The sequence below is a fragment of the Chiloscyllium punctatum genome, chromosome 4 (assembly GCF_047496795.1).
Source record: "Chiloscyllium punctatum isolate Juve2018m chromosome 4, sChiPun1.3, whole genome shotgun sequence".
In the NCBI taxonomy this organism is placed as follows: Eukaryota; Metazoa; Chordata; class Chondrichthyes; order Orectolobiformes; family Hemiscylliidae; genus Chiloscyllium; species Chiloscyllium punctatum.
This window is the reverse complement of record NC_092742.1, coordinates 93,697,766-93,712,167: the sequence shown is the minus strand read 5'-3', so window position 1 is coordinate 93,712,167 and position 14,402 is coordinate 93,697,766. Positions and strand designations below refer to the sequence as shown.

The following is a 14,402-nucleotide window of genomic DNA, read 5'->3' as shown; positions in this document are numbered from 1 at the left end:
AAGTATCACTACGTACTGAGGTTCTACCTGTCCCCGGTGTTGCGAAGGATGGGCCTGGCCTCGCTGCCGCAGAACGCTCTAAGTAGTTGGACTGTTCCGTATCACCTGTCCTTCGTGGAGAAGTTTATTAAGAAAAACACCTTTGATCACAAGTCCATCAGGAAGTGGTCAGCACGTAGTGTGCTTGAGACCCTTCGGGAAAAGAAGAGGGTGGATCCTGTCGAGCGGTTCCCTGAGCAGACTGTCAAAGCCATTTGGCAGAATGCCTCATTGTCAGAACTTTCCAACAAGCACCAAGACATGCCTTGGCTGGTGGTGAGAAGGGCTCTGCCTGTGAGATCCTTTATGCACGCCCAGACTCTCAGCCGCACCGCATGCTGCCCTCGAAGTGGCTGCGGGGGGAACGAGACTGTCACACACCTCCTTCTGGAATGTGCCTATGCAGAGGAAGTCTGGAGAGGAATGCAGTGGTGTTTGTCAAGGTTCGTCCCGAGCAGCGCCGTGACGTGGGACTCCGTGCTTTATGGTCTGTTCCCTGGGACGCACACCGAGACGAACATTAACTGCGCCTGGAGGATCATCAACTCAGTGAAGGACGCTCTCTGGGCGGTCGGAAACCTGTTGATCTTCCAGCTGAAGGAGTTGACCCCAACTGAGTGTTGCAGACTGGCACATTCCAAGGTCTAGGACTACGTGTTGAGGGACGTGCTGAAGCTTGGGGCAGCTGCCGCCAAGGCGCAGTGGGGAAAGACCACCGTGTAACATCTACCTAGCTAAGAAGAACAGGGGGCCCACGCAGTCATTTGGGCTCTGCTGACACCTCAGCAGAAGAGCCGGATAGTAAATGTACAGAATTGTATATAGGAAAAATAAATTTCGATGTCTGTATGTAAAGCAATGTAATGTGTGCACAAGAATGGCATGACCAATTGTCAAGTGATCCAAATCATTTTATGAATAAAGTATATTTTTGAAATAAAAAAATCTATAGCACAGCAGGATTTGCATGAATCACAAATCATCCACATCCAAAATCATTACCTATTATGGAAGACAAGTGGAATTTTGGCTTTTTTTTTCATGGGAATGGAGTATAAAAATAAGGAGGTCTTGCTAAAACTCCATCAGGCACTAGTCAGACCACAGCTGGAATACTGTGGACAGTTTTGGGCCCCTGATCTGAGGAAAGAGGCACTGGCTTTGGAGGCAGTTCAGAGGATGTTAACTTATCCTGGGTACAAATGGTTGGGAGTGTGGTGCTGGAAAAGCACAGCAGGTCTGGTAGCATCCAAGAAAACTGATCCTGATGAAGGGTTTATGCCCGAAATGTTGATTCTCCTGCTCCTTGGATGCTGCCTGACCTGCTGTGCTTTTCCAGCACCACACTCTCGACTCTGATCTCCAATATCTGCAGTCCTCACTTTCTACTACCTAGGTACAAAGGGATTATCTTATGAGGAGAGTTTGAGTAGGTTGAGTCTGCAGTCATTGCAGTTTAGAAAAATGAGAGATAATCTTGTTGAAGTATGTAAGATTCTTAGGGGACTTGACAGGGTAGGTGTGGAAAGTGTGTTTTCCCTTGTGGTAGAATCTCGGACCAGAAGGCATCATCTCAGAGTAATGGGTTGCCAATTTAAGACAGAGATGAGGAGAAATTTCTTCTGAGGTTAGTGAATCTGTGGAATTCTTTATTGCTGGGGGTGGTTGAGGTGGAGCCATTTAAATATATTCAAGGCCAGGATAGACAGACTTTTATTCAGTAAGGGAATTGACAGTTATGGAGAAAAGGCAGGAAGTTAGAGTTGACGATAATCAGATCAGTCATGATCTTCTTGAATGGTATGGTAGACTCAATGGCTGAGTGGCCTACCTTTGCTACTCCATCTAATGGTCTCTTTTTGTACACCCTGATTCTCCTGCAAAGATGGTGGTTGAATCATTGTAATCAATGAAGATACTCCAACTGTTCTTTTGAGTAGAGTGCTTAGATTTTGACAATAAAAGAATGGTCGTCTATGATCAAGTTTGATAAGTGCTCAACTCCGAGGGAATCCTGGATCTTGTAAAATCCCATGCCTCATGGACAGTGGATGTCCAAGTTTATGAAGTTGCTGCTAAAGAAGCTTTAGGATGTTACCGTAATGCACCCCGTAGATGGTACACACTGCAGCAGCCATTGTGCACTGATAATGGAGTGAATAGCTATTTAGGTTAGCTGATGAGTTGTCGATATAGAGTCATAGAGATGTACAGCAAGAAGACAGACCCTTCGGTCCTACCCGTCCATGCCAACCAGCTATCCCAACCCAATCTAGTTCCATCTGCCAGCACCAGGATAATATCCCTCCAAACACTTCCTATTCATAATGCCTTTTAAATATTGCAATTATACTAGCCTCCATCACTTCCTCTGTCAGCTCATTCCATACATGTACCACACTCTGCGTGAAAAGGTTACCCCTTAGGTCTCTTTTAAATCTTTCCCCTCTCACCCTAAACCTATGCCCTCTAGTTCTGGATTCACCCATCCCAGGGAAAAGACTTTGTCTATTTATCCTATCCATGCCCCTCATGATTTTATAAACCTCTATAAGGTCACCCCTCCGCCTCCAACGCTCCAGGGAAAACAGCCCCAGCCTGTTCAGTCTCTCCCTATAGCTCAAGTCCTCCAACCCTGGCAACATCTTTGCAACCCTTTTCTGAACCCTTTCAAGTTTCATAACATCTTTCCAATAAGAAGGAGACCAGAGTTGCATGAAATATTCCAACGGTGGCCTAACCACTGCCGCAACATGATCTCCCAACTCCTGTACTCAATACACTGACCAATAAAGGAAAGCATACCAAATGCCGCCTTCTCTATCCTATCTACCTGTGACTCCACTTTCAAGGAACTATGAACCTGCACTCCAAGGTCTCTTTGATCAGCGACACTCCCTAGGACTTTACCATTAAGTGTGTAAGTCCTGCTAAGATTTGCTTTTCCAAACTGCAGCACCTCGCATTTATCTGAATTAAACTCCATCTGCCACTTCTTAGCCAATTGGCCCATCTGATCAAGATCCCGTTGTAATCTGAGGTAACCCTCTTCGCTGTCCACTACACCTCCAATTTTGGTGTCATCTGCAAACTTACTATACCTCTTATCCTCACATCCAAATCATTTATATAAATGACGAAAAGTAGTGGACCCAGCACAGATCCTTGTGGCACTCCACTGGTCACAGGCCTCCAGTCTGAAAACCAACTCTCCACCACCACCTTTGAGCCAGTTCTGTATCCAAATGGCTAGTTCTCCCTGTATTCCATGAGATCTAACTTTGCTAACCAGTCTCCCATGGGGAACCTTGTCGAACGCCTTACTGAAGGCCATATAGATCACATCTACCGCTCTGCCCTCATCAATCTTCTTTGTTACTTCTTCAAAAATTCAATCAAGTTAGTGAGACATGATTTCCCACACATAAAGTCATGTTGACTATCCCTAATCTGTCCTTGCCTGTCCCTCAGGATTCCCTCCAACAACTTGCCCAATACTGACGTCAGGCTCACTGGTCTGTAGTTCCCTGTCTTGTCCTTACCACCCTTCTTAAACAGTGGCACCATGTTAGCCAACCTCCAGTCTTCCGGCACCTCACCTGTGACTATCGCTGATACAAATATCTCAGCAAGAGGCTCAGCAATCACTTCTCTAGCTTCCCACAGAGTTCTCGGGTACACCTGATCAGGTCCTGGGGATTTATCCACCTTTATGCTTTTCTAAACATCCAAGACTTCCTCCTCTGTAATATGGGTATTTTTCAAGCTGTCACCATCTATTTCCCTACAGTCTACATCTTCCATGTCCTTTTCCACAGTAATTACTGATGCAAATACTCGTTTAGTATCTTCCCCCATTTTCTGCGGCTCCACATAAACGCTGCCTTGCTGATCTTTGAGGGGCCCTATTCCCTCCCTAGTTACCCTTTTGTCCTTAATGTATTTGTAAAAACTCTTTGGATTCTCCTTAATTCTTTTTGCCAAAGCTATCTCATGTCCCCTTTTTGCCCTCCTGATTTCCCTTGTAAATATACTCCTACTTCCTTTATACTCTTCTAAGGATTCACTCGATCTATCCTTCTATACCTGACAAACGCTTCCTACTTTTTCTTAACCAAACCCTCAATTTCTTTAGTCATCCAGCATTCCCTATGCCTACTAGCCTTTCCTTTCACCCTGACAGGAATATACTTTCTCTGGACTCTCATTATCTCGTTTCTGAAAACTTCCTATTTTCCAGCCTTCCCTTTACATGCGAACATTTGTCCCCAATCAGCTTTTGAAAGTTCTTGCCTAATACCATCAAAATTGGCCTTTCTCCAATTTAGAACTTCAACTTTTAGATGTGGTCTCTTCTTTTCTATCGCTATTTTAAAACAAATAGAATTATGGTTGTTCACCCCAAAGTGCTCCCCCACGGACACCTCAGTCATCTGCCCTGCCTTATTTCCCAAGAGACATGATGTTTAGTCATGGTGAAGTTTTGTTTCAGTATTCTTGAAGTAGCATCCATCCAGCTTGTAGGTACTCAGTGGACTTTGAGGAGTGAGGAAAGAAGCCACGTACCCAGATATCCTCCTCTTCTAGCTTGCACTGGTAAACACAGAATCCATTGAGTTAGTCCTGTTGGATTTCTGATCAGTTTTGGTTCACAATGAGGACTGTGTTGGTAGTGCCATTAAATGACATTGAGAGGTAGTTATGATACCTGTGCCTGAGATGGTTATCTGTCACTTTTCAATCCAAGCCTAAACTTTGCCCAGGTCTTGATTGATATCGATAGCTGGTTTTATGTTGGGCATTAGAACAAAGGTCCAAGTTGTGACGAGCCCTCATCTATAACATTGTGTTGGATTTATTGCAGGTACGAGTTTGCCTCCTTGCCTTTCATGGTATAGTCAGTCAGTTTGATCTAGAGGTTGTGGTGTTGCTAAACAGAAGTCCAATAAAACAATCCCATTTAACGCAATAGATTTCAATACTGTCGCAGCCTTATCAATGAACAATCATGAGACCCCGGCATGTCATCTTTTTAAGATGCTGTATTGACCGTAATTGGTCAGATAAGCCGCCTTTATTAACCAAACATTGTAATTACACAGTTACATTGAAAAGTGACAAATAACCATCTCAGGCACAGGTATCATAACTACCTCTCCATGTCATTTAATGTATGAAAATAATAATTCATCTTCTCCTGTTCTTTATAGTTTCAGCAACCGTTCCATAATCACCAGTATATTTAAATTTCTCTTTACAAATAGTAAACTATTTTGAAAGGGGAGTGATACTTCAGTTGCTAGGTAAGTGTTTCTCATGCTTCATTGGTAATGTGAAAAATTTATACCAAGTTAAAATTTCAGGGATAACATGGGAGGAGATTCTCACTGTTCTCAATCCTGCTTCCCAACTCGCTCGTCTTGTTCCGCCCAATCTGAATTTGCTCAGAATTTGGTCAAAACAGTTTGCAAGGATCTTCTGATAATGTGAGAAGATCTAGTCAGGAGGTGATCAGCTGGATTTGCTCTGTAAACCTTCCAACAGGTACTAGTCAGATAAGTAATAAGCCTGGACGTAACAGAACTGTAGCTTTTGCTTTGGAAGTGGTGGCTGACTTGTTACATAACTCATTCCTCGAAGTTTGTCCACCTGGAAGAGGGTTATGTGAAATCTGGTGGTGTTAATAAACTGAGCTGCGATTCAATGTGAAATCCTCGCAGGTAATTAGAAGGACCTATGAGAAAGCTGGCTGCTGTAAGAGACAGCATCGTGTTTATCCTTTTGAGTTTTGGAAAGCGTTCATTCATAAGTTCAGGTTGCCTGTGTGTCTAAAGAGTGAGGAGAATCATGCTTCTTCGTAGAGATCTACCATACCAAGCCTTGAGTGTGCGACTGTCCATCCTGAGAGATTTCTTCAAACATAATTGCATCCATCTCCCATCTTTGCGATCTGTGACATTTTGGTGCTTACTGTTCTTTAACCTGTGTTTAAATTTCAAAGTTTTACTATTTTGCTCTCCCTTTCAAACAATCGTCAAAGTGTTTATGGTTGGGGATGGAATGAGGAAATATGATGTGATCCAAATAGTTGCAAACAGGTAGGGGAGTACCTTGAATAAAAGCGACCGCATAAAATCCAAATGTCAACAGAATGTAGTTTAAATAAGGTAATTCAACAGTGAATCTAACACTCTATCAGTCGCAGTTTATAATATTTTAATCAGTTGATTATTTCTAACCTGAGCACATGCAGAAATGTCACCAGATTTCAGTTGTCATTCTGAATTTGATGTTGTCTTTCTGGTCAGTCACTTCCTTTTCCTGTGTAACCCTTTCATTCCAGTTTCTTTGCAACCTCCCCTTTCACATTCTCTCTTTCTGTACCCAGTCCCCTGACTCACTTGTCTATCTGCTGTGTGCTCTTTACCCCTCCACTGTGATACATTACACTCACTTCACCATCGCACACCTCCCTGCCTCCACCATGTGCAATCTTTTCTCTTCACTATCTCTCCTTTTTCTGTGAATCTGTCTTAGCTCTCACTCCCTAATTTTCTCCCCTATCCACTCTAGCCCTGTGCTTTCTGTCCCTTGCCTTAATTAACTCTCCCATTCGTTTTCTCCATCTCCCTATTTTCCTTCCTTTCTGTGTCTCTTAGCTCATTTCTTTTCCTCAGTCACAAATATTAAATGTCTCAAAACCTATGATGCATTTCATGAACCCACTTTGGCACATTGTCTATTCCTTAATGACCCTCTGACTACATATACAACGGGAAATCATTACTGCTCTTGCAGTGGTTTTATTTTACATTTCCTGCTATTTGATGGTGGTTGCTAGAGTTACCACATGCTATTACTGTAAAACTCTGACAAATCTGGATGGTCTAGGCTAACTGACCTATGATGACCCTCACTAAAAAAGATTCTAATGTGATTTCTACTCAGTTTCCAAATTACCTTTCTGTAGAGCTAGTTAGTTGTGATATGTGTTACTCTAAGCATGAATGCTGCTATTACTATGTTTTGCAGGAGTTGAGTAGTTGTGTATTGAGGCTCAACACAAGCTGTAGGGAGTTTGCAAAAAGTAGCCCCTGTTTTATTTCACTGAGGCATTCCCACGGATTGTTCTGTCAACTTACTGTGATGTGCTGAAGTCTTGCTCCAAGTTGAGCAGAGTTCAAGCATTCCAGCAGGGCGGATTGTGTGTGTTTTATAGAATAACTTGTTTCATAGTCTGCGTGTGAACCAGTAATTCTCAATTACTGCTTTGTTGTTCAGGACACGAAATCTGACTTGGCACTACTTGATTTGTGGCTGGAGGCATAACCAGTCAAGTCTGAGTTGGCCCGATATTTCTTCTTAAAACTTTCTTTCCTTTAAATGTTGACCATTTATGGAATATCATTCATTTCTTGTCATTTGCCAGTCTCGCCCTTTCATGATTTTGAACATCTGTTCCAAACTTCAGAGAAATCATAGAAACCCTACAGTGTGGAAACAGGCCATTTGGCCCAACAAGTCCACACTGACGCTCTGAAGAATATCCCATCCACACCCATTCCCCTACCCTATTACTCTACATTTCCCCTGACTAATGCACCTAACCTACAGATCCCCGAACAGTGTGGGCAATTTAGTATTGCCAATTCACCCAACCTGCACATCTTTGGATTGTGGAAGGAAACCAGAGCACCCGGAGGAAACCCATGCAGACACTGGGAGCATGAGCAAACTCCAGACAGACAGTAGCCTGAAGCTGGAATCAGAACCAGGTCACTAGCACTGTGAGGCAGCAGTGTTAACTACTGATCCACTGTGCCACCCTAAACGTGTTCTCAATATTCACTTCTCCAAAGGGAACAACCCCAACCTCTCAAATGTCTTCTGATACCTGAACTTCTTATCCTTGGAACCATTCCTATAATATCTTTACTGCACTCTGTATAAAGCATTTCCAGCCATTCTAAAATGCAGTGCTCAGAATCGGACACGATAGGCTAGCTGGGACCAAACCAAAGATTCATCACGTCTTCCTCGTTGCGGTAAATGTCTGCAGGATGTTCCCGATGATCAGGGGGCCTGGAGCCAGGGGTCAGTGTAAAGACATTGGGTAGGCCATTTAGAATTGAGAAGAGGAGAAATGTCTTCACCCAGAGAGTGGTGAGCCTGCGGAATTCTCTGCTGTAGAAAGCGACAAAAACTTCAAAAGAAGCCAAAACATTGAATACTTTCAAGAAGAAATTAGATATAGTTCTGAGGGCTAAATGGATCAAACAGCTTGGGAGAAACCGGGACCCGGCTATTGAGAAAGATGATCAGCCATGATTGCATTGTTTGAGGGAGCAAGCTTGAAGAGCTGAATGGCAACTCTAGCTCCTATTTTCTGTGTTTCTATGCTTTTATACTCTGTGTCTCTGTTTATAAGTTTAGGATCTCAAATTTGTTTTCAAGCACTCTCTCAACCTGCCCTTTAACTTTCAGTTATTTGTACACTTATATCTCTTTACCCTTGTCTTTCTGCACTCACTTTAGAATTGTACCTTTACATTGGCTGTCTGTGCTCTGTATTCTACTGCGTGAAATTTTATCTACATGTGTCCGCCCATTCCACAAAACCTGCCTTTGTCCTCTTAAAATCTATCATTAGCCTGGTTATAGTTTGCAGTGCTTTCAGGTTTTATGTCATCTGCAAATTTTCAAATGGTGCCTCTGTACAGTAAAGTCAAGGTAATTAATATGTGTCACAAAAGGCAGCAAACTTGGCCTTGACACTGGGGATCCAGGCTGTATTCATTACTGCAGCCTGAAAAACAACTGCTCACCATCTCTCTCTGATTCCTGAACTCAGCTAATCTTGTACCCATCAGTGACTATTCCTAAGATTAGGGCTTGAATTCTGCAGATACATCTCTTATCAAATATCTTTTGGAAGTCTGTATACACCACATCAAAGGTTTTGCCATCATCAGCCCTTTCTGTTATCTCTTCAAAAGTATTAAGTTAGTTTAACCTTACCTTTAACAAATCCATACTGTATTTCCTCCATTAATACAGAGTTATACAAGTGACTGCTAAATTTGTCCTGGATTAGTATTTCTGAAAGTTTTCCCATCAAGAAGAACAGAACTGTCATTCCTGTGCTTCTCCTTTATTATGGCACGAGTTAAACACCTCTTTTAAATCCGACATACAGAGAAGCTCACCTTGCGCCGTAGTCTGTTACATGTCAAAAGGCAAAGAACTATCCCAGATGTCACTACTTAAAGAATAAAATTGTTAATTTTTACTTCAAGTTCAACAGGGAACATTAAACGAACAACTATTTACAGCTCCTTTCCCTTAAACCTATCTTTTACCTCCCATTCTACAATACTTGTCCACTGGCTTCCTCTCTCTCTCTAAGGTAGAGTACACACTTACACCTTCATTACACCTCTCACACTTTTTTGAACAAGTCCACTGGCAAAACCTGTTTCGAAAGAGTTAGTATATCTCAGTTTCCAACTTTTACTTTCTCAGCTCTTGTGATCTTGTATTCTCAGCATCCACTGATGCATCCCATCCAATCCTGGTGACTTACCAGCTTTAAATGCAACCAGTCTTTCTAATAGCTCTTTTTTTTTATCAATTATTAGCTCATACAGGGTCTCAACTCATTCCTGCTATGCTCTGACTTTGGCATTTAGTACCTTAATCATATCCCCAATCTCGATGCATAGAGCATCAATTAGCTACCTAATTGGTACCATCTCTTCCTTCACTCCTGTTTTACTATCCATCTGCCTGAGGAAGACTTTTGCATTCCCATTTATGTTAGCTACCAGTCTCTTCCCACGATTTCTTTACTTCTCTTTCCTCTTCATTGAGACCCACATCTGTATCAAGAGAGCTCTACTACATGCTCACTAACGTGTGGTGTATGAGCAGAGAAAATCAAAGCAGAATGAGACCATTTCAGAAAAAATAATTGAGATCTAATTAACAGACAATAAGCCAATCATTTTAATTTTATATGTTAATTATGTGTAAAAGCATCTAATGTTATATGAAGAAATCAGGTTGAATCTGAAAGAGAATGTTTCGACTGAGCTCAAACTGGCAGATGCATCAAGGGAAAATAACTGGACCATTAATGTCACTTACATGACTCTCTTGTTGGTGTTTCAGTTTTTCAAATTAAACTGTGCACAGATACTTTGCAAAGTTGTCCCATGATGTGATATTGTGGGATTCTGCTCTACGACACCAGTGATTGGGAAGACTGTCTAGAGGGTGTGGTCTGGTTCACTGACCGTTTTATACACTGGAAATAATTTGTGCCACATTGAAAGTTTGCGCACCGGGAGTGTTATTCAGTGCTGTTCAACATCTCAGGACCTTCCAAAGCAGTTTACTGCCAACAAATTGCTATTGAATTGTTGGTACTGAGAGAGCATAGAAAATATGGGATCAATTTGTGAATAGCAAGCTCCCATAAACAGATATGATCATGAGCATATATTCTGAGAATCTTGGCTGAGTATTGGGAAATATTGCCATGGGATTATCTATGTCTACCTGAGAAAGCAGGCAGTGTCTTGGTTTAACACCTCATCGTAATGTACCTTTCTCAGTACTGTCAAGGAATATCACGCAAGCTTATATTTCTGGAGTAAACATTGGAATCCTCCTTACAGAAAGGCAGTAACCATGACTCCTCCACAAAAGATCATTCTGCAGGAGAGAATGTGAACATTGCTGATAAAAAGAAACTCATTTTGTTGATGCTTTTCCTCTTGCATGCATCAGGACAATTCACAAGAATTACCAAAGTAGAGAAAAAAACAGCATTTACATTGTATCAAAGGAGATTGCTAATTATTTAGGATTCTAGTAGAGACATTGCCACAGAGAATCCACCCTTCGTGACAACTGACAGTTGCCAAGCTTTGTTTATAATTTAGTTTAGAGTGGTGCTGGAAAAGCACAGCAGGTCAGGCAGCATCCGAGGAGCAGGAAAATCGACATTTTGGGCAAAAGCCACGTTGATTTTCCTGCTCCTCGGATGCTGCCTGACCTGCTGTACTTTTCCAGCACCACTCTAATCTAAACTCTGGTTTCCAGCATCTGCAGTCCTTGTTTTTGCCTTGTTTATCATTTACACCAGGCATTTGATCAGGTACTGTATGTTGAGTTTAGTTCTGTTGCCCATACTTGTCAGTTATAAGATCAGGAGCTGGGTGTCCCTGGTGGAGCCCAAAGTGAGCCTCATTGAGTATTACTATTGACCAAGTGCTGTTTGGTATCACTGCCGATGATACCGTCCATTTCTTTGCAATTGAGAGTAAACTAACAGGGCAGTAATTGATCATGTTAGATTTGACCTGCTTTCACATACAAAATGTAAGAGGGCAATTTTCCACATGGTCAGGTAGATGCTGGTCACTAGCTACCACAGATCCAGTCTAGCAGCAATGTATTTTAGGACCCAGTCAGGTTGATCAGTAGCTTCTGCCGCACTCTCGGTGATGGGTTATGTACAAAATTAAACAAAGTCCCAATGGATTTATGAAAGGGAAACTGTCCTTAACAAACCCATGAGAGTTTTTTGATGATGTAACTTATAGAATTAATAAAGGGTGAACCAATCAACATTGCATTTGGATTTTCAGAAAACTTTCAATACAGCCACACCTAGGAGTTTAGTGTACAAAATGAAAGCATATGGATTGGGGTAATATATAGGCACAATTGAGAATTGGCTACTGTACAGCGTAGGAATAAATGGGCCATTTTTAGAGTAGAAAGCTACGACTAATTGGGGTACCACAGCAATTGGTGCTTGGGCCTGAGCTGTTCAATACATGATTTGAACATTCAATGATTTAAATGAGGGAACCAAACGTAATATTTCCAAGTTGGCTGTTACTTCAAAACTAGGAAATGTGGATGGTGAGGATGTAAAGAAGCTTTAAGATGATTTAGACAAATTGAGTGATTGGGCAAGTTTGTGGTACATGCAGTATATCATGAATAAATTTGGTAGGAAAAACAGAATGGCAGAGTATTGCTTAAATGGTAGTAGATTGGGAAATGTTGATTGTCTCTGTACACCAGCCAATGAAAACAACTGTCTCTACAGATGCTGCCAGACCTCCTGAATTTTTCTCATAATTTCTGCTTCTGTTAATGTAGATGTAGCAAGCAGTTAAAAAAGCAAATGGTCTTTACTGTAAGAAGATTTGAATATAGGAGCAAGGATGTCTTGCTGTAGTTGTACAGAGCTTCAGGTGTGAGACTACATATGCAATATTATGTGCAGTTTTGACCTCCTTACATAAGAAAGGACATACTTGCTGTAGAGAGTGCACTATGTGTTCACTAGACTGATTCTTGGAATGACAGGATTGCTATGTGAGAAGAGATTGTGTCGACTGGGTCTGTATTCACTGTGGGATCTCACTGAACTAAGCAAACTTCTCATGGGGCTGGGTAGGCCATTTCAGAACGAAATGAAAAATTTCTTCACTCACAGGGTGGTGAACTTGTGGAACTCTCTATGACATAAATCCGCAGTGCTCAAGTTAATGAATATATTTTGCAAAGAAATTGATGTGTCAGGGAGTATGGGAGACAGCAAGAGTTTGGTGTGAAGATAGAGGATCAGCCATGATCATATTGAATGTTGGACCAGTTTCTACTTTTGCTCCTTTTTTGTATGTTTCTGTAAAATGCTTTGAAACATCCTGACATTGTGAAAGGTGTCATATGAATTAAAATTTATTCTCCTCAGAGCATTGAGGCCCTGAAAAATGCTAACTGCATCATAATATTGGTGAGTTAGAAATGAATTTTTCAAGAGTGGTGTGACAATGCTGTCACTTTACGAGGTTATTTCAGCCTAGTCTTTTTCTTTAAGAGTGATTGTAAGGCAGAGATGTCAAGTTGGCTACTTACCACCACTTGGGTAAACAGCTTGGAAGGTCTTGAGTATTTTTAAACAGCCTGAATGGGTGTGGCCACCTGTCTCAGATTAAGATTTCTGGGCTTTAGATTTTCAGTGGCATCAGAAACTATTTGGGTCTCAACAGAATTGGAGGCTTCAGTGAATGTCTCCTGGTTGTAATTCTTTCTGAATTTTGTCTTGATGTTTTTTGCCTCCTGGATTGGAGAACTGCATGTGAGAATCTGTGTCTGAATTTTCCTTTTTTTTTCGCCAAGGTGTTTGTTTATGGGATGTTACTATATTGGAACAGTTAATTATTAATAATTACTGTAGCTATTATTCTGTTAAGTTTTCTAACAAAGTTATTCTAAATTTCTCTTTCTTTGGTTGTATTTTAACTTCAGTGTTTAAATAAATTGTGTTTTGCTTAACCTCGAGTAGAGTAGTTTGACCAGTCACATTGCATCTGGAACAGAGACTTTACATTTGGCTTTTAAAATAAGAAAAGTTAGGGTCTAGGATACATCAAAATATTTTGAAGAGGTTTGATTATGGTCCATAACAGTGGTGACCCACTGAGATGGACAAGTGTGGCTTGGTTGCATGACACAAGAACAAGTGAACCTGATCGTAACTATTGCTGTATATATGAAATCAAGTTTCTGAACGTTTCATATTATCCCTAAAGTGTATACTCGGTCTACCTTAGGAGAGATGGAAACAAAGGAGATAATTTGATAGCTCAGCTTATAATGAGGGAATGTTGTCATATCCCTGAGTTTGAGCAGTGCATCAAACCTCCATAAAAGCATCCCTTTCAGTAGTGGTTGACACCATTGAAGCTAAGCAGGGTTTTGCAACAGACTTTAATTTTGCAATACATTAGCGATTCAAATGCTCAGTACTGATAGTGCATCCTTTTCTTTTCCAGAATACAGCACGCACAGAGCGAGATTATGAAAGTCTTGTGATGATGCGGATGCGACAGGCAGCAGAACGACAGCGGCTCATCAAACAACTTCAAGAGGATGATTCTTAAACTTGGCATTGGCAAATGCTTCAGATTCGCTTCTGTTTCCCTTGAACTGGAATAAACTGCTCTTTATTTTTATTAATCGGCATTCATTGTTCTCTGCGTGAGTCTGTGCTTGAGATTACCCTGTAGACTACCAAGGAGATATGTTGACATGTATTACTTTATCCCCAGAAATGCTGAGCTTCCACATGGAAGAAATATGTTGAGCAAATAAGTCAATGATCTCTTCTCTCCCTAACCTCTGATGTCCCAGACTGTCACCCATCTGACTGTAGATTGGACATTCAGTACAAATGTTTGAGGAATAAAACCAAGGACCAAACAACTAGTTAGGCTGATTTTTTTTTTCTCTCTTTTTACCTATGGAGCCATGAATGTTTGATAAACTCTCATCATTAG

At 41.4% G+C, this 14,402-nt stretch overlaps 1 protein-coding gene across 1 annotated transcript in view; it reads left to right on the top strand.

The window, feature by feature from the left end:
• The window catches only part of dnajc17 (DnaJ (Hsp40) homolog, subfamily C, member 17), a 165,243-nt gene extending 150,915 nt beyond the window's left edge, over positions 1-14,328 (top strand). The window contains exon 11 of the mRNA XM_072569323.1: positions 13,899-14,328. Coding sequence (XP_072425424.1) covers positions 13,899-14,006 — 108 coding nt within the window. The 3' untranslated portion in view covers positions 14,007-14,328. The remainder of the gene's footprint in view (positions 1-13,898) is intronic.
• Positions 14,329-14,402: the final 74 nt, after the last annotated feature.